General features: G+C 46.2%; 1 protein-coding gene across 11 annotated transcripts in view; it reads left to right on the top strand.

Moving 5' to 3' along the window:
• Positions 1 to 26,118, top strand: part of FAM120B (family with sequence similarity 120 member B) — a 77,803-nt gene that overhangs the window by 8,358 nt on the left and 43,327 nt on the right. For 8 of the 11 annotated variants that reach the window (XM_065930954.1, XM_065930955.1, XM_065930957.1 and 5 more), the window contains exon 2: positions 20,528 to 21,745. In XM_065930954.1, coding sequence (XP_065787026.1) covers positions 20,528 to 21,745 — 1,218 coding nt within the window. Of the gene's footprint in view, positions 1 to 3,493; positions 3,600 to 19,159; positions 19,213 to 20,527; positions 21,746 to 26,118 lie in introns of those variants that run through there. The other 3 variants (XM_065930952.1, XM_065930953.1, XM_065930958.1) reach the window with 3 other exon arrangements.

The raw sequence follows: 26,118 nt of genomic DNA, 5'->3' as shown, positions 1-26,118 counted from the left end.
GACAGATTTGAGTAATAATTGTGCAACTTACTATCACTGTACATGCAACTTACTTTTTAAAACACTGTAATTTCCTTTTAATTATATATTTCCTTTTAATATGTCTACGGATTTTAAAATTCAAATAGTACTTCTAGATTTACAACAAAAACATAGGAATTTCCTACACCATGCATTCCCACTCTCAATTTTTTCCTTTCTGTTTACCTCATAGCTATTTTGTTTGAAATTTACTCATATTTCTTTAAAATAAATTTTCTAATGCTGTATCTTTTTCAGTTGTGTACAGTCTATAAACTTCCAATTCTAGAAACTGAAGGTTTAACACTTCCATAGGATTTCCTAGACACACACAGTTACGAATCCATAGATGATCACCTCTCATTTTTTCAAAAAGTTACAGCACCCTTTTCACTAGGTTACCATTACTTACCTCATTAAAATTATGGAATCATTATTCACAGCTGAGGCATATGCTATGATTACATTTTCTTCTTTGTACAATTTGTCTTTACTGGATTCAACAATTGCCTAATTTGCTTATTGACTTTTCTATGTATCTATTACATATTGTCACCAAACTCTGTAGATCTCCTCTTAAAATACTCAAACACCCCAAGCATTCTATGAACTGACTTTTCCTGGAGATGTGTGTCTAGATTTTGTCCTGAGGTTTCCCACCTCTCTTCACTTGGATTCCCTACTGTCTGGATCCTAAATATTCCTTTTTCTTGTCCTCTTAAAATTTTGGAGAGTATCCTCCAGCAGGTATCTGAGATAAAGTATTTGGTAGATAATATTTTTGAACTGTGTATCTGAAAAAATCTTTACCCCCACACTTATAACTAATATTCTGATTTTGAGTAGAATTCCATGTTTTATTTTCTTCAGAATTTCGAAACTTAGTGCTCCACTGAATTTCAGTTTCCTGGAATTCTGTTCAGACTTTCCATGCCATCCTGGCTTCCAATCCCTAAATGTATCCTGTTTTTCCTTATGGAAACTCTTTAAGGCCCTTCGTCCCTGGTGTCCTGACATTTAGTGATCCTGTGCCATCCTGTGAATCTTCATAGGTTTGTTGTGCTGGGCATTGCTGGGTCTCCTTATGTTTTCCTCTTTCTCTATCTCTTTTTCCTTTTGTTCTATTATCCAAGAGTCATCATCAAATTTATCTTCTCTTTAATCAATTTTTAACATTTAACTTATTGCTTTTTTAAAAAATTCTCAAGAGCTCTTATTTTCTGAATGCTCTTTGATATACTTTTTCTTTTTCTTTCACTGATAAATTATCTCCAAAAGCACAGATAATAAAGTTTTTAATATTTTTTCCTCTTCCAGATTTGTTTTTTCCTTTTTCCTTCCCGTCTTTCTCAAATGTCTGTTGACCCTTGATCATCTGTATTAGGAGGGAGGCAGAGGTGTTTATTTGAAGTTCTGTGGGGTAGAACCAAGTGCTGCTAAGTCGTAAGGACTGACACAGGGCAATGGGAGGGAGCTTTGGTCAGCTTGCTGCCTCGGCCTCCATAATCTGGCCCCGTGTCTGTACTATGTGTGTTTCCTGCTCCTAAAGTCTGGGATGCCTGGCTGCTCCCTCACAACACCTGAATCCCTACCTCCATCTCTTTCCTAGGTTTGCTCTTTCTGCCTATAAGTCCTTCCTCTTCTCATCCAGCCTCAGATCCTACCCTCCCTTCCAGGTTCAATTCTCACCTTGTCTCCTCCCTGCCTTCTTCATCCACATGCTATAAAACCCACTCTGTTTTGCTTGTTCTGATATTTGAAGTGCTTGTCTCCTCAGCTACACATGCACTCATGACTAGAGACTATCTCACATACTGTTTGTCTGAGCCTGTGGCACCCAACCAGTACAAGGTGCTGAGTACTGTTTGATTTTAGAAAAAAATACCAACAAAGATGAAAGTCTTGTAGACGGAATGGAGAGCCCTTCCTGAACTGTTTAATACATACATATGGTGTTACTTCAATTTGGTAATTTTTTTTTTTTTGGCCATGCCACAGCATTTGGGATCTTAGTTCCCTGACCAAGGATCCAACCTGTGCCCCCTGCAGTAGAAGCAGAGGACGAACCACTGGATCACGAAGGAAGCCCCATTAATTTGTTAATGTTTTTTGACTGCTTGATCTGCAAGAGACTCTGCAGGAACAATATCTGACCATCTTACTTTCCAGAGGAAAAGTAAGCTCTCTGGGGCTTGCAGCAGCCCTCCTGAGATATGCCTTGTGTAAAGATAGGTTTTGAAATGCACCTTAAATAACTTGATATTATTAAATGAAGTTTGGCAAGTATTTAAAAATAAATTAGATTGGTTTCAAAGTTATTCTGTCATCACACTTAGCTACCAAGATGTTCTCTTGGTTGTAAATAAAAGATTGGCTTTGTGACTGGAGGAATGCGAATCGTGTATAATCTGAAGGCTGCTTATCTCCCAACCCAGGGAAGCATGTCCTTAACATGAACCTTACTGGCCTCAAAGCAGCTGCCAAAACAATGTCGAGATGGCGGCTTCTTTCCAATGAACATTCAGGGTTGATTTCCTTTAGGGTTGACTGGTTTGACTTTCATGCAGTCCAAAGGACTCTCAAGAGTCTTTTCCAGCACCGCAATTCAAAAGCATCAGTTCTTCAGCACTCAGCCTTCTTTACGGACTGATGCTGAAGCTCTAATACTCTGGCCACTGGCTCCGGAAGAGCCATCTCATTGGGAAAGACCCTGATGCTGGAAAAGACTGCGGGCAAGAGAAGGGGGAGACAGAGGGTGAGATGGTTGGATGGCATCACTGACTCAATGGCCATGAGTTTGAGCAAACTCCCAGGACACGGTGAAGGACACGGAAGCCGGGCCGGCTGCAGTTCATGGGGTCACAGAGTAGGACTAAACAACATGGCTTCCAGAGTCCAAATTCCTTAACGTGAGACGCATCCTCGCTTCCTCCCCTGCCCTGGCGGCCGCCCTGGGCTCTCGCCCCATTCCAGACCGCAGGTCTGCCTATGAAGAGCCGTAGGCTCCAGAATAGTTCGGGGGGCAGTCGCCGTCACAGCCATGTTAGCGTGGCTCCTCTCTACCTAGGGCTTGCTGTGCTCCACCGTGTCCTTGCTCAGCCCCAGCTGGGACGCGCCGGCCTCCTCCCAATCGGACAGATGGCAAGGCGGACAGAGCGCCAAGCCTGAAAGTCCACCCGTTCAGGATCTGCTCCTCCGGGCCCGGGGCTCAGGTCCAGCTTGCCGTCTCCCGGCAGCTCACCCCACCCTCTCAGCGCGCTCATGCAAAACTAAGGCGTAGGACCCCAACCTAGCGTACCACAGCCGCGCCGCCCACAGCACCAACTGGAAGCCTGCGGAAGCCGAGCGAGTCGTGACCCCGACCTCGGAAGCACAGCGCGGTTTCCGAGGCAACGGGCGCAGACCCGGCGCCGCCACGCGCTCTCAGGCGCCTGCGCGTGGCGCTCCCGTCGCCTCCCGGCCGCGCAGGCCCCGCCCCCGTGCGGGCGGGGCGGTCTCGCGACGGGAAACGGAAGTGCGGACCGCTGCTGAGGGCCGACGGCTGCGCGGGCGTCTCCGGTGTCCTGGCGCATCTCTAGGTAGGGCTGGGCCTGCGGGGCTGTCGCCTTGGCGCTGAGGGTGCACTCGCGATTCGGCGCCGTCGCGGTCCCTGAGCCGCGTCTCTCTGACCACTCGATCCCACAGCTGTGCGCCCTGCCTGCTTCCCCCCGGCGCCACCCTGGCCCGATCCCTCTCACGAAAGAGCGTGTGGTTCCGTGTCCCCGGTGACCCTGTCCGCCGTCTCTCGGGGAGGCGTCCTCTGACCTCTGCACGTGCTCCTCCGAACTTGGGCGCCTCTCCCCAGTCGCCCTTCAGTCCTGAGCTGGGGCTCCAGCACCCAGCAAGCACCATGCCCTCGGGGGAAGAAAGGCCGGCGGGATGACGCTTAGGTGGCTGAGAACATGGTGTATCCTAGACGGCCAAGGAGGGGACAGAAGTCTCTGTACTGGAGGGGGGATTCCAGCTGAGCTTCGAATAAGTAGAAGTTGAGAGGTGCTGTGGGCAAGAAGCCATTCATTACTGCAGCAGAAACGGTGCTTACCACATGCAGGTTTGAGACTGTCGGACATATTCTGGAAAATATTTGCTTAGAGTTGGGGTTGGCAGGAAGCTTGAAAGAATTGTGTTCACTCAACCTTGTCTGACTGCGACTTTATGGACTATGGCCTGCCAGGTTCCTCTGTCCATGGGATATTCCCGGCAGCCAGGCTCCTCTAGCCATGGGATTTCTCCCGCAAGAAGACTGGAGTGGGTTACTATTTTCTCCTCCAAGGGATCTTCCCAACCCAGGGATCAAACCCTTGTCTCTTGAGTCTCCTGCGTTGCAGGTGGATTCTTTATCACTAAGCCACCAGGGAAGCCCCTTTGGGAGAACTAGGAACAACAAGAGATGTGATCAAATAAGTGATTAGATCTTGGTATTAAAAGAGTCATCTGGCAGGTGTACTGATGGTGGTCTGGGATGTCTACGGGTGATAAGATGGCATTTACAGTCATTTACGGAAGAGAAGTTTTAGGACTGAAAATTTGGAAATAGTATTGGGGAGAACTTGGAAGTGAGTTTGATGTGGGGAAAAGTGAGGTGGTATTTCAAGTGACTTCCACATTTTTGACTTGAGCACTTGAGGTAATACAGAGAATGGGAGGCAGGTCTGCAGCATCAGGCTCCTCACCTCTCACCTCCCAAAGGTATTGTGCTCTGTGAGTCCTTGGCATCTAGTGTGATCCTTGTGCTTTGTTGCTGTTGTTTCTGAACCATGGCCTCCCAGCATCATGTGCTGTTTGACCTGCGTGTGTTTGGACCTTGCTGTTGGGAGCTACCCCCTGCCCCACCGCAGCTTCACACATTCCTTGTGTATTGATTTCCCCAGCATCTGCCATCTCTCCGCTCACTGGAGTGGCTTTCTCCCAACCTGGCCACTCCTCACTCAGAAATCTAGCAGAACCTTCCTTAGTGTGTTGTGTTTGTGGAAAGCAGTGAGAACGCCTTGGTTGTGTCACACTGCTCACCTCCACACGTTCCTTCTGACCACCTTACCTCCCAGTTTCTTTGTGTAACTTCTAACCACTCAGCCTTCCAGACACAAAAATATCTAATCACTTCTGGCCGACAGATTTCTCACCTGAGAAACGAGAAGACTGAAGTAGGTGATGGCTGAGGTCACCTTCAGTTGTTATTCTGAGGTTCTGCCTACTCCCCGAGCCTGAATCAGTGGCATTCATAGGGCAGATTTTACTGTAAAGCTAATAAAGTTCAGACTTCAGCGTTCTCACTTTCACAGGCCCCTTCCAAGGCACTGGGAAGGGCCTCAGTGGTCTTTAGTTTATAATTGTGTGTGTGTGTGTGTGTGTGTGTGTGTTTTAAAGAAGGGCCTCAAATTATTAAGTTTCAGCCCCCCACAGTGCTTGGATTCCTTTAGTTACCTCCTATTGTCTTGGTTTTGTGTTCCTGTCCTTTACCTTCCCTTCCCCACCTCCCATTCCTCCTTGTGTGTGCTTCTTATTGAGGCTTAGAGAGAAGCCACTGGTCATAGCAAACACCCTTTTCCAGCAACACAAGAGACGATTCTACACATGGACATCACCAAATGGTCGATTACAAAATTGGATTATATTCTTTGTGCCCAAATATGGAGAAACTCTATACAGTCAGCAAAAATAAGACCTGAAACTGACTGTGACTCAGATCATGAACTCCTTATTGCAAAATTCAGGCTTAAATTGAAGAAAGTAGGGAAAACCACTAGGCTACTCAGGTATGACCTAAATCAAATCACTTGTGATTATACAGTGGAAGTGACAAATTGATTCAAGGGATTAAATCTGGTAGACAGAGTGCCTGAAGAACTATGGATGGAACATCATAATACTGTACACGAAGCAGTGACCAAAACCACCCCCAGAAAAAGAAATGCAAGAAGTCAAAGCAGTTATGTGAGGAGGCCTTACAAATAGCTGAGAAAAGATGAGAAGAGAAAGGGAACGATATACCCAACTAAATGCCGAGTTCCAGAGAATAGCAAGGAGAGATAAGAAGACTTTCATAGATGAACAATGCAAAGAAATGGAGGAAAACAATAGAAAATACGAAAAACTAGAGGTCTCTTCAAGAAATTTGAAGGTGTCAGGGGAACGTGTTACTCAAGGATGGGCATGATAAAGGACAGGAACACTAAGGACCTAACAGAAATAGAAGAGATTAAGAAGAGGTGGCAAGATTACACAGAAGACTGAAACAAGAAAGGTATTATGACCCGGATAGCCATGATAGTGTGGTCACTCACCTAGAGCCAGACATCCTAGAGAATGAAGTCAAGTGGACCTCAGGAAGCATTACTACAAACAAAGCTAGTGGAGGTGATTAAATTCCAGTTGAGCTGTTTACTAGTAAAATCCTGAAGGAGGGTACTGTTAAAGTGCTGCATCAATATATCAGCAAATTTGGAAAACAGCAGTGGTCACAGAACTGGACAAGGTCAGCTTTCATTCCAGACTCAAAGAAGGGCAATGCGAAATAATGTTTCAAGTACTGTTCAGTTGCGCTCATTTTGCATGCTAGTAAGGCTATGATCACCTAGAGCCAGACATCCTGGAATGTGAAGTCAAATGGGCCTTAGAAAGCATTACTACGAACAAAGCTAGTGGATGTGATGGAATTCCAGTTGAACTATTTCAAATCCTGAAAGATGATGCTGTGAAAGTGCTGCACTCAATATGCCAGCAAATTTGGAAAACTCAGCAGTGGCCGCAGGACTGGATATGGTCAGTTTTCATTCCAATCCCTAAGAGAGGCAATCCCAAAGAATGCTCAAAACTACCGCACAATTGCACTCATTTCACACGCTAGTAAAGTAATACTCAAAATTCTCCAAGCCAGGTTTCAGCAATACGTGAACCGTGAACTTCCAGATGTTCAAGCTTGTTTTAGAAAAGGCAGAGGAACCAAATCAAATTGCCAATACCTGCTGGATCATTGAGAAAGCAAGAGAGTTCCAGAAAAACATCTATTTCTGCTTCATTGACTACGCCAAAGCCTTCGACTGTTTGGATCACAATAAACTGGAAAATTCTGAAAGAGATGGGAATATCAGACCACCTGACCTGCCTCTTGAGAAACCTGTATGCAGGTCAGGAAGCAACAGTTAGAACTGAACATGGAACAACAGACTGATTCCAAATAGGAAAAGGAGTACGTCAAGGCTGTATATTGTCACCCTGCTTATTTAACTTATATGCAGAGTACATCATGAGAAACACTGGGCTGGATGACGCACAAGCTGGAATCAACATTGCCAGGAGAAATATCACAACCTCAGATATGCAGATGACACCACCCTTATGGCAGAAAGTGAAGAGGAACTAAAAAGCCTCTTGATGAAAGTAAAAGATGAGAGTGAAAAAGTTGGCTTAAAGCTCAACATTCAGAAAACTAAGATCATGGCATCTGGTCCCATCACCTCATGGTAAATAGATGGGGAGACAGTGGAAACAGTGTCAGACTTTATTTGGGGGGGGTTCCAAAATCACTGCAGATGGTGACTACAGCCATGAAATTAAAAGATGCTTAGTCCTTGGAAAAAAAGTTATGACCAACCTAGATAGCATATTAAAAAGCAGAGATATTACTTTGCCAACAAAGGTCCGTCTGGTCAAGGCTATGGTTTTTCCAGTGGTCATGTATGGATGTGAGAGTTGGAGTGTGAAGAAAGCTGAATGCCAAAAAATTGATGCTTTTGAACTGTGGTGTTGGAGAAGACTCTTGAGAGTCCCTTGGACTGCAAGGAGATCCAACCAGTCCATCCTAAAGGAGATCAGTCCTGGGTGTTCATTGGTAGGACTGATGTTGAAGCTGAAACTCCAGTACTTTGGTCACCTCATGTGAAGAGTTGACTCATTGGAAAAGACCCTGATGCTGGGAGGGGTTGGGGGCAGGAGGAGAAGGGGACAACAGAGGATGAGATGGCTGGATGGCATCACCGACTTGATGGGCATGGGTTTGGGTAGACTCCGGGAGTTGGTGATGGACAGGGAGGCCTGGTGTGCTGCAATTCATGGGGTTGAAAAGAGTCGGACACGACTGAGCGACTGAACTGACTGAAGTCTGTGATCAAAATCCTTCAAGCTAGGCCTCATCAGTATGTGAACTGAGAGCTTCCAGATATACAAGCTGGATTTAGAAAAGGCAGAGGAACCGGAAATTGCCAACATTCCTTGGAATATGGAGAAAGAAAGGGAATTCCAGAAAATCATCTATTTCTGCTTCATTGGGGGCTTCCTTAGTGGCTCAGATACTCTCAAGATAGCAGAGTAGAAAGATGTGCGCTCATCTTCTGTGAGAACTCCGAAATTGCCACTAGCTGCTGAAGAGCCATTGACGAGAATGTTGGATCTCACAAAAAAAAAAAAAAAAAAAAAACAAAAACCCTCTATATCCAAGGGCAAAGGAGAAGCCTCAACAAGACGGTAGGAGGGGCGAAATCACATTTAGAATCAAACTGCATACCCACCAGAGATACTCAAAGGGCTCAAACAAAACCTTGTGAGCCACATAGGACTGAGCCAGTCCTGCCTTTGAGTGTTTGAGTGTCTCCGGTGAAGGCACAGATCAGCAAGCTTTCCACAGGGACAGGGGCTCTGGCTGCAGCAGACCTGGGCGGTGCAGCTTGTGACTTAAGTCTTCTTGGAGGAGGTTGCCATTAGCCCCACCACAGAGCCACTGGGCAGACGACCCACAACTTGGAGAACAATTATACCAAAGAAGTTCTTGCACTGTTGCCAAAGTTCTAGGGACCACAACAGATTTCCCAAGCTGGGGATCCTGCAAAGGGACTGAGAGCCCCCAGGGAATTTGACTTTAAAGACCAGTGGGATTTGATTACAGAACTTCCACAGAACTCAGGAAGCAGACTCTTGGCGGACACAAACAAAACCTTGTGCACACGAGGACCCAGGAGAAAGGAGCAGTGACCCCACAAGAGACTAAGCCAGACTTGCCTGTGGGTGTCCAGGAGTCTCCGGCAGAGGTGTGGGTGGACAGTGGCCTGCTGCAGGGTCAGGGGCACTGAATACAACAGTCCTGGGAGTCCTGGCATGCTGACATGGGTCCTTTTGAAGGAGGTTGCCATTACCCCTACCATAGCTTGGCCTCAGGACAAACCACAGGGAGAGACACAGCCCCACCTGTCAACAGAAATTGGGTTAAGATTTACTGAGCGTGGCTCTGCCCATCAGAGCAGGACCAAGACTCCCCCACAGCCAGTCCCTCCCATCAGGGAGCATCACAAGACTCTTACCTTCTCCATCAGAGGATAGACAGACTGAAAACCACAGTCACAGAAAGCTAACCAAACTGATCACATGGATCACAGCCTTGTCTAACTCAGTGAAACTATGAGCTGTGCTGTATAGGGCCACCCAGGAAAGATGGGTCATGGTGGAGAGTTCTGACTAAATGCGGTCTACTGGAGTAGGGAATGGCACACCACTTCAGTGTTCTTGCCTTGAGAACCCCATGAATAGAATGAAAGGCAAAAAGATACGACACTAAAACGTGAACTCCCCTGGTCGGTAGGTGCCCAATATCAACTGGAGAATAGTGGAGAAATAAATCCAGAAAGAATGAAGAGGCTGAGCCAAAGCAAAAACAGCCCAGTTGTGGATGGATGTGACTGGTGATGGAAGTAAAGTCCGATGCTGTAAAGAACAGTATTGCATAGGAACCTGGAATGTTAGGTCCGTGAATCAAGGTAAATTGGAAGTGGTCAGGAGATGGCAAGAGTGAACATCAACATTTTAGGAATAGGTGAACTAAAATGGACCAAAATGGGCGAATTTCATTCAGATGGCCATTATATCTACTACTATGGGCAAGAATCCCTTAGAAGAAATGGGGTGGCTCTCATAGTCAAAAGAATCCAAAATGCAGTACTTGGGTGCAATCTCAAAAATGACGGTATACTCCCTGTTCAGCTCCCAAGGCACATCATTCAATTTCACAGTAATCCAAGTCTATGCCCCAACCACTAATGCCAAAGAAGCTGAAGTTGAACGGTTCTATGAAGACCTACAAGACCTTCTAGAACTAACACCAAAAAAAAGATGTCCTTTTCATCATAGGGGACTGGAATGCAAAAGTAGAAAGTCAAGAGATTCCCAGAATAACGGGCAAGTTTGGCCTTGGAGTACAGAATGAAGCAGGGCAAAGGCTAACACAGTTTTGCCAAGAGAATGCACTGGTGAGAGCAAACATCCTCTTCCAACAACACAAGCTACAACTCTACACATGGACATCACAAGATAGTCAGTACCAAAATCAGATTGATTTTATTCTTTGCAGCTGAAGAGGGAGAAGCTCTATACAGTCAGCAAAAACAAGAATGGGAGCTGACTGTGGCTCAGATCATGAGCTCCTTATTGCAAAATTCAGGCTTAAATTAAAGAAAGTAGGGAAAACTACTAGGCCATTCAGGTATGACCTAAATCCAATCCCTTACGATTATACAGTGGAAGTAACAAGTAGATTCAAGGGATTAGATCTGATAGAGTGCATGAAGAACAATGTATGGAGGTTTGTAACATTGCACACGAGGCATTGATCAAACCATCCCCAAGAAACAAAAATGCAAAAAGGCAAAATGGTTGTCTGAGGAGGCCTTACATGTAGCTGAGAAAAGAAAAGAAGTGAAAGGCAAAGGAGAAAAGGAAAGATATATTAATCTGAATGCAGAGTTCCAAAGAATAGGGAGGACAGATAAAGTGTTCCTAAGTGATCAGTGTAAAGAAATAGAGGAAAACAATGGAATGGAAAAGGCTAGAGATCTCTTCAAGAAACCTAGAGATACAAGGGAACATTTCCTGCAAAGATGGGCACAATAAAGGACAGAAATGGAGAAGATATTAAGATAAAACCAAAAGATATTAAGAAAAGTTGGCAAGAATACACAGAAGACCTACACATAAAAGATCTTAATGACCCAGATAACCATGATGGTGTGATCATTCACCTAGAGCCAGACATCCTGGAGTGCGAAGTCAAGTGAGCCTTAGGAAACATCACTACAAACAAATGTAGTGGAGGTGATGGAATTCTAACTGAACTATTTCAAATCCTAAAAGATGATGCTGTGAAAGGGCTGCACTCAATTATGCCAGGAAATTTGGAAAACTCAGCAGTGGCCACAGGACTGGAAAAGGTCAGTTTTCATTCCAGTCCCAAAGAAGTGAATGAAACTCAGTCAGTCGTGTCTAACTCTTTGTGACCCCATAGACTATACAGTCCATTGAATTCTCCAGGCCAGAATACTGGAGTGGGTAACATTTCCCTTCTGTAGTGTATCTTCCTAACCCAGGGATCAAAACCAGGTCTCCTGCATTGCAGGTGGATTCTTTACCAGCTGAGCCTCAAGGGAAGCCCCAAAGAAAGGCAATGCCAAAGACTGTTCAGACTACCGCACAATTGCACTCATCTCACATGCTAGCAAAGTAATGCTCAAAATTCTCCAAGCCAGGCTTCATCAGTACATGAACCAAGAACTTCCAGATGTTCAAGCTGGATTTAGAAAAGGCAGAGGAACCAGAAATCTAGTTGCCAACATTTGTTGGATCGTAGAAAAAGCAAGAGAATTCCAGAAAAAACATCCGCTTCTTTGACTATGCTAAAACATTTGATGGTGTGGATCACCAAAAACTTGAAAATTCTTAGAGACATGGAAATACCAGACCACCTTACCTGCCTCTTAGGAAACATGTATGCAGGTCAGGAAGCAACCGTTAGAACTGGACATGAAACAGCAGACTGGTTCCAAATTGGGCAAGGAGTATGTCAAGGCTGTAATTGTCACCTTGCTTATTTAACTTATATACAGAGTACATCATACAAAATGCCATGCTGGATGAAGCACAAGCTGGAATCAAGATTGCCGGGAGAAATACCAATAACCTCAGATATGTAGTGACACCACCCTTATGGCAGAAAGTGAAAGTGGAGAGAGAAAGTGAAAGAGGAGAGTGGAAAAGCTGGTTTAAAACTCAACACTCAAAAAACTAAGATCATGTCATCCAGTCCCGTCACGTCCTGGCAAATAGATGGGGAAACAATGGAAACAGTGGTAGATTTTATTTTCTTGGGCTTCCAAATCACTGTAGATGGTGACTGCAGCCATGAAATTAAAAAATGCTTGCTCCTTTGAAGGAAGGGTATTACAAGCCTAGACGGTGTATTAAAAAGCAGAGACATTGCCAGAGAAGCCTGTATAGTCAAAGCTGTGGTTTTTCTAGCAGTCATGTATGGATATGAAAGTTAGACTGTAAAGAAAGCTGAGCACCTTCTTTGAAGAATTGGTGTTTTCAAACTGTGGTGTGTGCCAAGAGTCTTGAGAGTCCTTTGTATTGCATGGAGATCAAACCATTCAAGCCTGAAGGAAATCAGTTCTGAATATTTATTGGAAGGACTGAAGCTGAAACTCCAATACTTTGGCTACCTGATGTAAAGAGCAAAATCATTGGAAAAGACCCTGATGCCTGGAAAGATTTAAAGCAAAAGAAGGGGGAGGCAGAGGGTGAGATGGATCGATAGCATCACTGGCTCAGTGAACATGATTTTGAGCAAACTCCGGAAAATGGTGAAGGACAGTGTGCTACAGTCCATGGGGTGGCAGAGAGTCAGACGTGACTTAGCAACTGAATGATGCCAAAAAGAAAACATGAATGAGTGGGGCTGGTCACACTGCTGTTGTCACGTGGCTTTAGTTTTCTCTTGCATCAGGAAGAACGAGGCCAGAGATTGACAGCTGAGCCCAGGGGGCAGAATGTTTTTTCATTTGCTTTTATAAGTAAATTTCTATTTCTTTGTAAGATGTTCTGTTGGAAAAGTTTTCAGAGAATTAAAACATGTTATTTAAGGTTTAAATTATGTTTATACATATAATAATATAAACTACTAAAGGATTTTGTAGTACTAGTTTAAAATCTGCCAAATTGAGAGGTAAACCATTGTCTTATTTGTGCAAATAAAGAAGTCAGTGGTATACAAAGAGTCAGTGATTTCTCTTCAGTCAGCAAGTAAGTCAGGGCCATTACTAGCTAAAAAGCCACGTCCTCTGCACCCTTTTCCTTATAAACAAGTGTTACTCAAGGAGTCCGTTGATGTCAGCTCTTGCTGTAGAACACCTGCTCTCAACACACACCTGGCCAGCTGCATGCCCGCATGCACGCTGGGCTCTGGAAGGTACACGGCAGCGATGGATGCTCTCCATGCCAGTACTTTAGCTCAGATAATTAACCCAGTACAGATTCTTGTAAGTTACTTTAAGTCGTGTATGGTAAAGTGGTCGGCCATCTGGACAAGGGGCTAGTAGCTCTAAACAGCAGAGTTTTCTGGGTAATTTAATTTTCGGATTTTGCCCATTAAGCAGAAAAATCTCACATTTAGGATGGAAATCTTTCTAAAATAGAGGATTTGCCTGCTTTCTTTAAAAAAAATTTTTTTTTTTTTTTTGCCACACTATGTAGCTTATGGGATTTTAGTTCCCGAAACAGAGACTGAACCTGGGCCCCCTACATTGGAATTGCAAGTGCATCCCCTTCCTCAGGTGGCATCCCCTTCCTCAGGTGGCGTCCCCTTCCTCAGGTGGCGTCCCCTTCCCCAGGTGGCGTCCCCTTCCCCAGGTGGCACGCTCTTCCTCAGGTGGCGTCCCCTTCACCAGGTGGCGTCCCCTTCACCAGGTGGCGTCCCCTTCCTCAGGTGGCGTCCCCTTCCTCAGGTGGCACGCCCTTCCCCAGGTGGCGTCGCCTTCCCCAGGTGGCGTCCCCTTCCCCAGGTGGCGTCCCCTTTCCCAGGTGGCGTCCCCTTCCCCAGGTGGCGTCCCCTTCCCCAGGTGGCGTCCCCTTCCTCAGGTGGCGTCCCCTTCCCCAGGTGGCACGCCCTTCCCCAGGTGGCCCTTGCGGATCCCAGGATGGATTGAGTCTTCCTGCTGACCATCCCGCACACTGTCTGCTTTATCTGCTCTGAAGTGATGCCCCAGTGACGACCGCTTGTTGGGGGTTTTCCTGCTGGAGTGTAAGCTGCTGAGGGCAGGGCCCCGTCTGTCTTGGTCTCTCTCGGTCAGTCACGTCCGCTGGAGTGGTCACAGGGCCGCTGGCTTGGCCGGGAGTGCCGTGCCCTCTGTGGGGCCTCGGACGCGGGGACCCACCTGGGAGCCGCCGCCCGGGGCTGCCCTGGGCCCGCCCACTCCCCAGAGGCTGCACTGCTGAATTCCGGTGAAAGCTGAGCAGTTGCCGTGTCTTGTGCTGGCCTGGGACACATTTTCATCTCTGAATTTTCAGTCCTTTTTCTCAAATCCTGCTGTGTAGTAAGGGTCCCTATAAGTTCCTCTTTTTAGCTGGGGCTCACGGAGAGAAGAGGAGAGAGTGGACCTCAGATCCTGCACTTCAAGCTCTGGGGGCCCAGGCAGCAGGCTCCTGCTGAGAGCAGTTACTCAAGACTCAGGCACAAGCCAGGGCAAAGGAGGGCTGTGCATCCTTCCCCGAATCCTAGGCCATTTCCAAGAGTTACACCCGAGATAATTCAGTTTTCTAAGAGAATGTCCATCTCTGTTTTAATTTGCTGTTTACTCTTGATGCAGCCCAAATATCATGATGCTGCTGCTAAGTCACTTCAGTTGTGTCCGACTCTGTGGGACCCCATAGACAAGCCCACCAGGCTCCCCTGTCCCTGGGATTCTCCAGGCAAGAACACTGGAGTGGGTTGCCATTTCCTTCTCCAATGCATGAAAGTGAAAAGTGAAAGTGAAGTTGCTCAGTCGTGTCAGACTCTTAGCTATCCCATGGACTGCAGCCTACCAGCCTCCTCTGTCCGTGGGATTTTCCAGGCAAGAGTACTGGAGTGGGGTGCATTGCCTTCTCCGTCTTATCTTTCTACACCAAGCTAATTACTGATAGATTTAAATAAGTGCATAATGCTTATAAAAAATCAGGCTACTTCCTTAAAGCCAGTGTTTGCTAAATGTTAGCATATCATAGGGCAAAAAACATTGCCATATTAAAGCAATATACTTAAAATTTCCAAAAACAGCCTATGAGAAATAGCACTTCTTAAACAAGTTAGGTATAAAAATGACCAAAAACATTAACTACAGTCACAACCACAGTCTTTGGAGTAGTACTCAGAAAGTCATTTTTTTCTTCTTTTAAGTGAATAAATACTTAACAAACTTTTATTTTCATCAAGTTTATCCTCCCTTGTTACAACACACAAAAAATTCCTGGTTTAGGACGTCAGTTTAAGAAACAAACATGCGGAGTGCTATTCCTCAGTGTAGCTTCAGAAAAATTTAATTGAAGGAAATGCAATGATTGCGATTAGGCAAAACTGCAGTAAATATGAAGTCACCATCACAACTATAGTTTAGTCCAAAAGGAGTGAACCATCCTCTACCTGAAGTCTAACAGTAAATGGGGTGGAGTAATAACCTGTTTTATCTTGTTTTTAATATAGGATTTATGCTGCACTCTTTAGATTATCCACATTAAATATGCTTGATATTTTGACAAACCCATGCAATATTCCTTAGGTTAACCTTTACTAATCACTGTACTGCTAGAGCTAAATGAACTAAATATCAGTTTATGTAGTGTTGCTCAAAAGATCTACAGACAGCAAGGCTGATGCTTACCTTAAAAAAGAGCACTTTTAAAATAAAGGAAGAAAGCAATAATATTCCAAATGAATGGCACTGGACAAAATACATATAACCAGTAACATATTTAGACTGAGCATATCAGGTGCCCACTGGTTTCTGTCATATTCATAATATGCTTGAGAAAATCTTGAAAATACCATCCTTCCCTCTAAACTTTCAGCTTCTAAGTAGTGTCAGATGTTATCATTAGTATGAAAGAAAAATGCTTTCAGGCAAAAGTAAAAACCCATGTACAAAGTAAAATAACAAAATCTGCACTGACTTTCTGTAAAAGCACTCTTCTCAGGTGGTAACATCCTTTAGTACATATCCAGGATAGACTAAACTGAAAGAGAGTATTTTGATACAGTAGCAATCCTTTCATATACTCTTACTAAATATTATAAAATTCCAAAAATACATAAATATTCCTGGTACCATGTATTATGCACCAGTTTGGGCCTGATTGAAGGGGTTACTATTTTATTTATTTTTTAAATTTTTTTACAGTTACTATTTTAACAGTTGAACAGTACACCTCAAAAGTTCTGTCATCGATACACAGTGAATGGACTCCAGTGTTGAAGGCTCAAGAGAGATGGCAAACTATCTTTAAAGTGAAAGTTTGTGATGGAGTGTCTCCAAATTGGAGGAGAGGAGGATACGGGCTAGGGGATATAGGCAGGGTAAAGGAATTTTAAAATAATACTGCTTAGGAGTATATTTATTTCAAGACAGCTACTATACCTTGTCTGTCCTTTATCCTAATCTGGAATAACTGCATGTTCGTACCAAATAAAGTTTTTACTTTCTAGGAAGAGGAGCAGTCTGTTAGGATAAGTATGTTATTAGTTAGGGGAAGATGTGAAGACATTTCTCTCGTAAGTGCTCTTTTACCTATTAAGTCTTTTGGCTACGTCACTGTATGCTATTTCAACCTCCTTATCACTGGGCAGGTGTTGGTGAACTCATCCCTACTGTAGGCATTAGTTAGGTATCTCCAGATGCCAGTCATTCCCTTTGGAATATCAAAGTTGTGGTATTTTTTCACCACCACCTTAATATCATGATGTTACATGTTAATGTGTATATTTTTGTCTTGTAGAGACAGTATTTTTGTCTGATATAGATCTATCGAGAGGTTATGGTTTTATTTATGTGCCCTGGACTGTCCGTGGTCCATGGGGAGTGTGCCTCGGGCTGTCTGTGGTCCGTGGGGGTGTGCCCAGGGCTGTCTGTGGTCCGTGGGGAGTGTGCCCAGGGCTATCTGTGGTCCATGGGGGTGTGCCCGGGGCTGTCCGTGGTCCGTGGGGAGTGTGCCCAGGGCTGTCGTGGGCCCACTGCCCTGTGCTCTGAGTGACCCTTCATATGTCACCTTTGATCTCTCAGTAGCAGGTAGGGGTGTATGTGTTGTTTGGTGAGGCCTGCCTCTCCATTTCTCCTAAGTGTTGTCAGTAGAAAGATGGTAAATAAAGGAGTTTCTGGGTTTCTCGCCTCTTCTCTCCAGGCCTCAGTTAGCTGTCACCCAGGACTTTGGGACTGAGCTGGGCGTGAGCAGAGGAAGGCGCCCCCCTGGTCCCCCTTTGCGGCCCCCACCCTGCTCCGCTTGTGCACCGCGTGGCTCCTTCCTGAACTCTCCTGCCCTGACTCCTTCTCTCCAAGTCAGACTCTGGTTTGCAGTCTTTCTTTGCCCACAGCTGAAGTCTGTAAACCTGCTGGTTCCTGGTTTCTCTTTATATACCTGCCCTGTGATGCCTTCATCTGTCTGTTTCTTCACAGATGCTTGCCAGGCCTCATGTACCTACCTCTGCTGGGTGCTAGGGATAATGGGGTGACACCTGCCCCGAGGCCTGCACTGATGGGCGGGAGCCCCAGATTCTGCTTTGGGCAGTAAGACTCTTCCCTGACGAGACTAACTTTTGTTTTCTTTCCAAACAGTAGTTATCTAGGTAATGGCAGTTTCCTGTATACTTTGCAGGTAGAGTAAGTAAAACTTTATATACGTGTATGTGTGTATATATATGTAATTTTGCAATGTGTATTTTATATATTTATTTGCAGTCATCTTAAAAACTACCTTTAAAGAATATAAATCCTGAAGAAGAAAGTTATTTAACAAGGTAATATTCACAGATTCTCTTTTTAAGCATTTCTTTTCACACCACACACTGCATTGATGGCAGGTTAACACTGCAGTCACGCTTTGGAGACCTGAAATGCCAGAAGGCATCCTCTAATGTCCCAAGTTCCCAAATCTTTGCCTATCCAAAATTTTCTTTGTAAATACCTTAGAAGAGCTCATTCCTGAGGTAATTTGTGATTCAAACTATGAGAAATTGGCAGTGTAAAATACAGGAAAAACCAGTACCTGTTTAAAAAATAGTGAGTTTTTACTACTGGGGTAAACGAGGAGGAAAATCATTTGAATGAAATCAAAGCAGAGGCTGAGCCAGACTTCTTGCAAAATAAAGAGGAGAGTGTTTCAAGAAACTCAGTGTTGTCACTTGCAGTTTTAGTAGAAAAATGCTTGAAACAAAATAGTCTTTCTATTAGTGAGGGAAGGCAGCCAAGGCAAACGAGGCAGGGCTGCGGACAAACGGGCTGCGTCTGTGGGTGGGAGAGGAGAGCGTCTCCTTGCGGGCTTGGCGGGAGGGTCCCCAGGCCCCACACGGGCCAAGGAAGAAGCAGATCTCCTTTCACAGTAGAGGAAGAGTCAAACTCTCGCTGGGTAAGGTCTGCCTTGGGTCCTCTCATCTTCCACAAACCTTTCCTTTTTTAAAAAAAAATTCCAGCTTGGTTTTTGTCCAGTCTGACAGCCCTTCTTTGTGTTCTGAATCATATCCGCTTTCCCCCCTGGCCCAGGGCCCTTCCTGGGGAACTGCCTTGTGGTTGAGGTGGTTGTTCTGTGAAGTCCATCTTCTGCATCAGAAACACACACCTTCCCAGGCCAGCCCAGTGCCAGCAGGAGGTCTGCAGTGGTTTGGGATATGTGGGCCCATCATGTCTGACAGCTTACTGAGATGGCCTCACTCAGTTTCAGCTTAAATGTGCTATTTGTGTCCACTTGGTTTTTAGATATTCTTTATTATTGTTGTGTAGTCACTAAGTCATGTCTGCCTCTTTGTGACCCCGTGGACTATAGCCTGCCAGTCTCGTCTGTCTATGGGATTTTCCAGATAAGAATACTGGAGTGGGTTGCCATTTACATCTCTAGGGTATCTTCCTGACCCAGGGTTTGAACCCGTGCCTCCTGCATTGGCAGGCAGATTCTTTACTGCTGAGCCACCAGTGAAAAGTGGAAGTGTTAGTCGCTCAGTCATGGCCGACTCTTGGCGACCCTGTGGACGGTAGCCCACCATGCTGCTCTGCCCATGGAATTCTCCAGGCAAGGCAAGAATACTGGAGTGGGTAGCCATTCCCCTCTCCAGAGGATCTTCCCAACCCAAGGATTGAACCCACGTCTTCTATATTGCAGGTGGGTTCTTTACTGTCTGAGCCACCGGGGAAGCCCTGTGTTTATTATATTATTAGCAGCAGTTACGTCGATAGCTTTAAATTCTGTCAGAGGCAGCTGTCCATTATCAGGTGTACCTTCTCAGCAGGGAATCCACAGGGGGCCTTTTCCCAGCCTAGTAATTTGCTTATAATTTCTTCATTTGCGAAATAGGGCTTGTAATTTTTACCCACCAGAGTGGTTTTGAAGAGTAGAGACGTGTGTTTTGAATGCCCAGTGCTGTCTGGCAGACGGTGGGCAGGAGCTGGTTCTGTTGTGTGGAGGTAGCTGCGGCGGCCGCCCTCAGCCCCTGGCCTGGGAGAGGGCCCGTCTCCTCTCTGCTGCTCTTTGCATGATAAGGATTCTTTTGTTTTGTTTTATCAGAGGACAGGAAGCCTTGATGAGAAGAATAGGCTGTTAAGATTAAGGATGTCTGACCACGATGGGTGTCTTTTATTATGTGCAAGGACATCATACTCATATAAAGGACTCTGCTTAATTTTTTTTTCCAGATTGTGAATTCCAACTCTTTGAACTATTTTGTTGTGTGTTTTTACGTTTTAGAACAGATAGTTTTTCATCTAACGTCAGTCAGTCATCATCTCAAATGTTGCGGATATTTGGCCTAGAGAATTTTCACGTAGTCTTTTTAACGGCTTTATTGAGGTATATTGATGTGCGGGAAACTTCAAGCCTGTGTTCACCTGTGAGACCGCCCCATAGCCAAGGTAGTGAACATGTCCATACTTTGCCTCCGCGGTGTCTGTACCCCCTCCTGCCCCACCGCAGACGACCCCAGGGCTCTGGCCCCTGCGACAGCTCGGCGCTCAGGCGGCTAGGCGCTGACAGCAGCGTGCACGCCTTGGTCCAGCTTCCTTCACTCAGCAAAATTATTTTGAGAAACATCAGCGTTGCATGTACCAGTTTTACATTTTTTTTTTCCAGTTTTACATTTTAAGTTTTCAAAATTAACTTCTATTTGCACTCCTAGATGCGAAGCATTACTTCTTTGAAACTATTAACCTGTTTTCAAACTTTGTTGAGAAATCTCTTGAATAATAGTCATAGTGAAAATCGTAAGAGCCCTGCCCTGCTCTGTCCTGATAGAAGTCCGAGTCAGCGCCTCACTCAGGCGCAGTCCTGCGGGTATGTGCGAGGAGGGCTTTCGGGCTCCTGAGAGCATGCCATGCTCTATGTTATGATGAGAACAGAGGGAATGTGAAACTTTGTGTTTGCTTTGAAAGGTGCCATGTGTCTGATGGTGACACCATATTCACTCACTCCTTTCCCTTTTTAGGGCCTTCCCAGGAGTCCCATCATGGGTGTGAGAGGTTTGCATGGGTTTGTGGCAAGTAGCTGCCCGCATGTGTGTGCGGTGGTAAATTTCAAGGAGCTGGCGGAACGCCACCGACGCCAGCACCCCGGAGGGACCCCTACCATCGTGGTCGATGCCATGTGCTGCCTCCGGTACTGGTACACGCCGGAGTCTTGGATCTGTGGTGGACAGTGGAGGGAATACTATTCTTCTCTGCGAGAATTCGTGAGAACTTTTACCGCTGTTGGCATCAAGCTGATCTTCTTCTTTGATGGCATGGTGGAGCAGTCCAAGAGAGATGAGTGGGTGAAACGCAGACTCAAAAACAATAGGGAGATAGCCAAGATCTTCCACTACATCAAGTCCCACAGGGAGCAGCCGGGCAGAAACATGTTCTTCATCCCCTCGGGGCTGGCCATATTTACGCGGTTTGCTTTGAAGGCCCTGGGTCAGGAAACTCTGTGCTCGTTACAGGAGGCTGACTACGAGGTGGCCTCCTATGGCTTCCAGAACAACTGTCTTGGGATTCTTGGAGAAGACACTGACTACTTAATCTATGACACCTGTCCCTACTTCTCCATCAGTGAGCTCTCCCTGGACAGCCTGGACACCGTCATGCTCTGCCGGGAGAAGCTCTGTCAGAGTCTCGGGCTCAGCCTGGCCGACTTGCCCCTGCTGGCCTGCCTGCTTGGCAACGACGTCGTCCCCGAAGGCATGTTCGAGAGCTTTCGGTACAAGTGCTTGACGTCCTATACCTCTGTGAAAGAGAACTGTGATAGAAGAGGTAACATTATCTTAGCTGTAGCAGACCACATATCTAAGGTTCTTCGGTTGCATCAAGGTGAGAAAAAGCTGGAAGAGATGCTACCTTTGGGACCAAACAAAGCTCTTTTTTATAAAGGAGTAGCATCGTATCTTTTGCCAGGACAGAAATCTCCATGGTTTATCCAAAAACCTAAAGATGTAGTAACTTTGGACAAGCAGATACTGTCCATGAGTTCAGATCCTGAATCTAAGCAGGAAGTTCCCATGTGTATGGACCCTGAATCCAAGGAGAAATTACCTGTAGGTACAGACCCTGAATTCAACTTAGAAGCACCCATGTGTACAAACACTGAAGTTAAACAAGAAGACCCTGTAAATACGGGGCCTGAAGCCAAGCATCAAGTAGCTATGGTTACAGATCCTGAAATCTTAAAGGTAGGTGCACATGCCCACCCAAATCTAATATGTCATGATTGAAAATGTACCCAGTGATGGATTTGTCAGTGAATATTTATTGACTGCCTGCAGTGGTTAAGACACAGTGGGGGCCGCAGAGCCAAACCCTTGAGTTTAGCTAGGAGCTTCACAATATATGTGAAAACCTACGTTGTGAACTCCATCTCGTGTTGTTCCATGGCTGTTACAGAGTGCTAGGGACTTGAAAGAGTGTGATCACTGTGGGTTAAAGACAGAGAGAAGTCCCCAGAGGTGTTACAACGGGAGCCAGGCCTTCCTACTCCCGAGGTTTGCTGTGAACAGGCAGAGATGGGACCTGTGCCCTCAGCAGAGCCCTGGGACAAGTAGCTGAGGCCTGGGGTGTGAAGGGCTAAGTAAGAATATAACTGGGAAGCACAGATGCAGCCAGATGGTGGATATTCCTGCTTGCCACCCTAGGGATTTGAAGGTCATCCTGAAAGTGATACAGAGCCTTGATAGTTTTTGAAGGAGGGCCACTGTTCATGAACTGCCTGCTCTGTGTAAGTTCTGTCTACTTGCAGTGTATCTATTATCTTATTGAAACCTCTCTTATCCTTAGGTTACAGAGAAAGTGCGTGTGGACACTAACGCCCTGAGGCTTCTCAGCAAGTGCAGAGCCAAACAGGACTTTACTTACAGCTTTTCATTGTTGTTGCATTGAGGGCCGCCATCTTTCACAGTTAAAAACCTGGGAACATCTCTCCCATTTTCATAACCAGTCTCTCAAGTCTTGTTACTTTGATCTCTTCAGTGGCTCTTGCCACCCTGGGCTCTCACCGCCCTGCGTGGATGACTGTAGACATCTGAGAACCCTTCCTAAACAGACTTTGGCCCTTGCAGCCCCTTTGTCTTGCTGCACGCAGAAGTAAAGCCTTGATTGGCATCTCCTAGCTCTTCAGAGGGAAGTGGTGACCTGCACAGAGCTGGCCTGTCCCCAGCTGCTCCAGCCGTACCTGCCCCTCTCCTGGACAGCCCTCCGGCCCCTCCGCTGGTCAGTGCCTGCTGGGCTTTCCCGTCACACACCCAGAGAGGCTGCCCACCCTGTGTGAGTGGCTGATGTTTGCCGCAGGTGCCCCAGAATGTCTTCTCTGGCTCAGGTCTTTCCTTCCAGACCGGGCGGTTCTGTGAGGGCCTGGCCTTGTCTGTTTTTGTCGCTCCAAGCTCGTGTCCTGCCCTGCCGTGTCTCAGGGAGTGTCCTCTGCCTCTTGTGCCTCTGCGCTCTCTCTCAGGGACTTCTCCCCTCCCTCCTGTACAGCTGCAAGCAGTGGTCCCCTCTCTCTGTCACATGCCTTGTAACAGACAGGGTAGCTTCTCATCATAGGAAATTACAGTGAGAGGTAGAATGTGACGCATGTTTCAAGAGAGTTATACATGAAAAAGTATTAAGAAATTTATTCTACCTGGAACATTCTTAACTGCCTTTTAGAGGGAAAAGAATGTGAGTGACCACTCAGGGAAGGTTGGCGGTGGACCCGCATGTGGAGGTCCCGACAAGCAGTGGGCGGTGGGACGTGACGGCCTGGAGACAGGAGGGCCTCAGCACAGCCCACGGAGAAGGGAGAGGAAGGCGTTCGGCCTCGGTTCTCAGTTTGGTTACGCCGCTGGCTCTCCAGTGACACGCCTCTGCATAGCTGTTCCTGGTGCTCGAGCCGTTCCTCACTGTCTCCACTAACACAGCTCTGTTGCTGGACGCCCTGGTCTCCTGCTCACGTGAGGCCGTGGGTGTGCCAAGGCTAAATGACATGTCTGCAGTGATCACACAGCTAATTCTTGTAGACCCCGAGTTTGAGCCCAAGCCTTCCACGCTTCACAAGATCGAACCCACCTTCCCTGGGGTCTGAAAGTCTGTGGGCACTGGGAGAGGGACACGTTGTGGTCAGAAGTTGGGAAGCAGGAGAACAGAAGAGTCTGAAAGGGAGCCGCCCTGCTCAGAGTCTTACTCAAGACTTGGGTGGTATCTGCTTTTTGTCCAGCCCAGGACTCAGAGAACTCCCATGCCACACCTCCAGCACCGCTCCAGGCTCGCTTCTGTTTTGCTCTGGTTCCTGCCGGTCCCCAGATCTCACTTCCGTCTGTGTGCCTCGCACCTGTCCCTTCTGGGCTCTGCCTCACGCACCCTGACTGCGTTCCCTGTGCCTGCCCCATACCCACTGGGCGTCCACTGTGTTCACGGGCAGCCTGGCGTCTCACCCAGTTTCCTCCAAGGGAAGTCCAGAAAAGTTAGGTCCAGCCACAGAGGGCAAGCATGTGTGTGCTGAGAGAGTTCAGAACTTAGTTCTTATCCTTTTTTAGGAGGCATGGGATAGCAAGTGGAGGTTCTGAAACACAGCAGAGAATGGACCGGTGTGGCTATGAGCTGGAATTAGGGAAATGGAACTGGAGTAAAAGAAGCAACTCAGGCAGTGTTCCAGAAGAGAACCCTGCTGTGCAGGTGACGCTCCTGTGCTCAGGCTGTTGGGGTGAGGCTTGGCCTGAGCGGAACAGAACGAAGGCCTCACAGGGACCCTCTGAGGCTTAAGATGTGTGCTGTGTGTGTAGTGGAGACCCTCCAGGTAGAAGCAGTGATGCCCGAGGGGTGAAGGGTGTCCGAGGGGGAGGAGAGCGAGGTGAGAGTAACCTGACAAGGGCCCAGGGAGGCAGGTTCACGGGTGAGAAGGGAGGTGGGTCTGCCCGCTGCCGCAGCGGCCATGAACAGGTCTCAGGTTGTCAGGATTGGCACGTGGGAGGATTGGGGGGCCTACAGAGCTGTGGTCACCATGGGCTTGGTGGAGGTCAGTTTACAGGAATTTGGTGGCAATTTGGAGGCAAAAAAGGCAGAAGCTGAGGATGGGGTTGCTCTTTCTGGAAGGCTGGCGGAAAAAGCCCAGCAGAGCCTCCTGGGCCTGTGAGCGGGGAGGTGGGGGGGGGGGGGGACAGAGTGTGTCCTGTGTCAGTGACACCCAGACTTCTTGAGCTTAGAGGTCGCTTCGAAAATAACTTGGAAGTTTCTTATATTCCCCTTAAAAATTCCTTAAAATTTTTTTTTGCAGTGGCATCTTCCAGCACTGACAATAGATAACCAGAATTCAAACCTGCATTTTGGCCACATGTGGTTACCCTAGAAGTCCTTCCCTGCCAAGTAGCTGAAAGTAGCAATTACCTGGGTGCATGCACACAACCATTGCTGTTTTCCTCCAGCAATTGGATAAACTGAATTCTTGCTTTAGAATTTTCAGATTAGGTGAATATGTTAAAGTTTTTCCAAGTGTGGAATGCTATATAATATCTGCACTAAGGGCAGAGATAAAAGATGCTGAGGTGATGAGCTAGTTAATGAATTAATATTATAATTGTAGAAAACTTCTCTGAAAACCCTGTGTACACCCAGAAAAGAATGTTACATCTCAACTCTTTATAGTTGCCAAAATTGAAAATTTTTTGATACAGTGAATATACAATTTGTTATCACTTTATAGATAAATTTGTCAAAATTCTAACTCTTTTGAAATAAAAAAAGAGTAACAAATGTAAGAAGGTATAGGAAAATACCTTAGAGGGTCTTGTACCTTAAAAGAATCATGAAATATCTAACCATATTGTTTCTGATAGATTCTGTATCAAAAGGGGCATTACAGAGAAATATGTTACTTCTAATGATCTTTGATTGGTTAGAGCATCAAGTAATAACTCTTTTGGGATCCTTGCTGACTTTAAAGCTGCTGGCTTCTCTGCCATCCTGATTTAAAGAAGCATTTAGCCATGAAATAGACCCTGGAGTATGTCCAGCCAGAGAGCAGTCATGGCCACCTGTTGGCCATGCACTATTTGCCAGCCTCTGTATTGGCTCATTTAATCCTCATGGATAGTTCTGTGAAGACAGCACCTTTGTTAAACCTATTTTACATGTGAAGGAGGCAGGTGCTGAAGGTGTTAAGACTCAAGTCACCAGAGTGAATGGGCGTGACCGAGCGGGTCACCTGCGTTAGTAGCAGGACACTGACGTGCAGAGTTTTTGATGCTCCAGGCTGTTGTCAGAGCTCATTTTACATGCCATCAGGGGTAGGGTAGATTTAAATTATGAAGGGTAATCCTGCAGGTTGTCAGAGCACATTTTACATGCAATCAGGCGTAGGCTGGATTTAAATTATGAAGAGTAATCCTGCAGTGGTAAGAGTGTTCTTTGCAGAAACATGAAACCTGTATGTCGGTTATTACAGACCATCTGATCTCAACTCCTCATTGAATGGCAGCGTGGCATCCATTTACATCGTCCATCTCGTCACCTCCCAGTGCTGACACTGCACTGCATTCAGAGCAGAAAGAAGCGAGTGCTCGGGCACAGTTTCTGCTCA

The sequence above is a fragment of the Muntiacus reevesi genome, chromosome 3, assembly GCF_963930625.1.
Source record: "Muntiacus reevesi chromosome 3, mMunRee1.1, whole genome shotgun sequence".
Lineage (NCBI taxonomy): Eukaryota > Metazoa > Chordata > Mammalia > Artiodactyla > Cervidae > Muntiacus > Muntiacus reevesi.
Note: the sequence above shows the minus strand (reverse complement) of the source record. Positions and strands in the feature narration are given on the sequence as shown.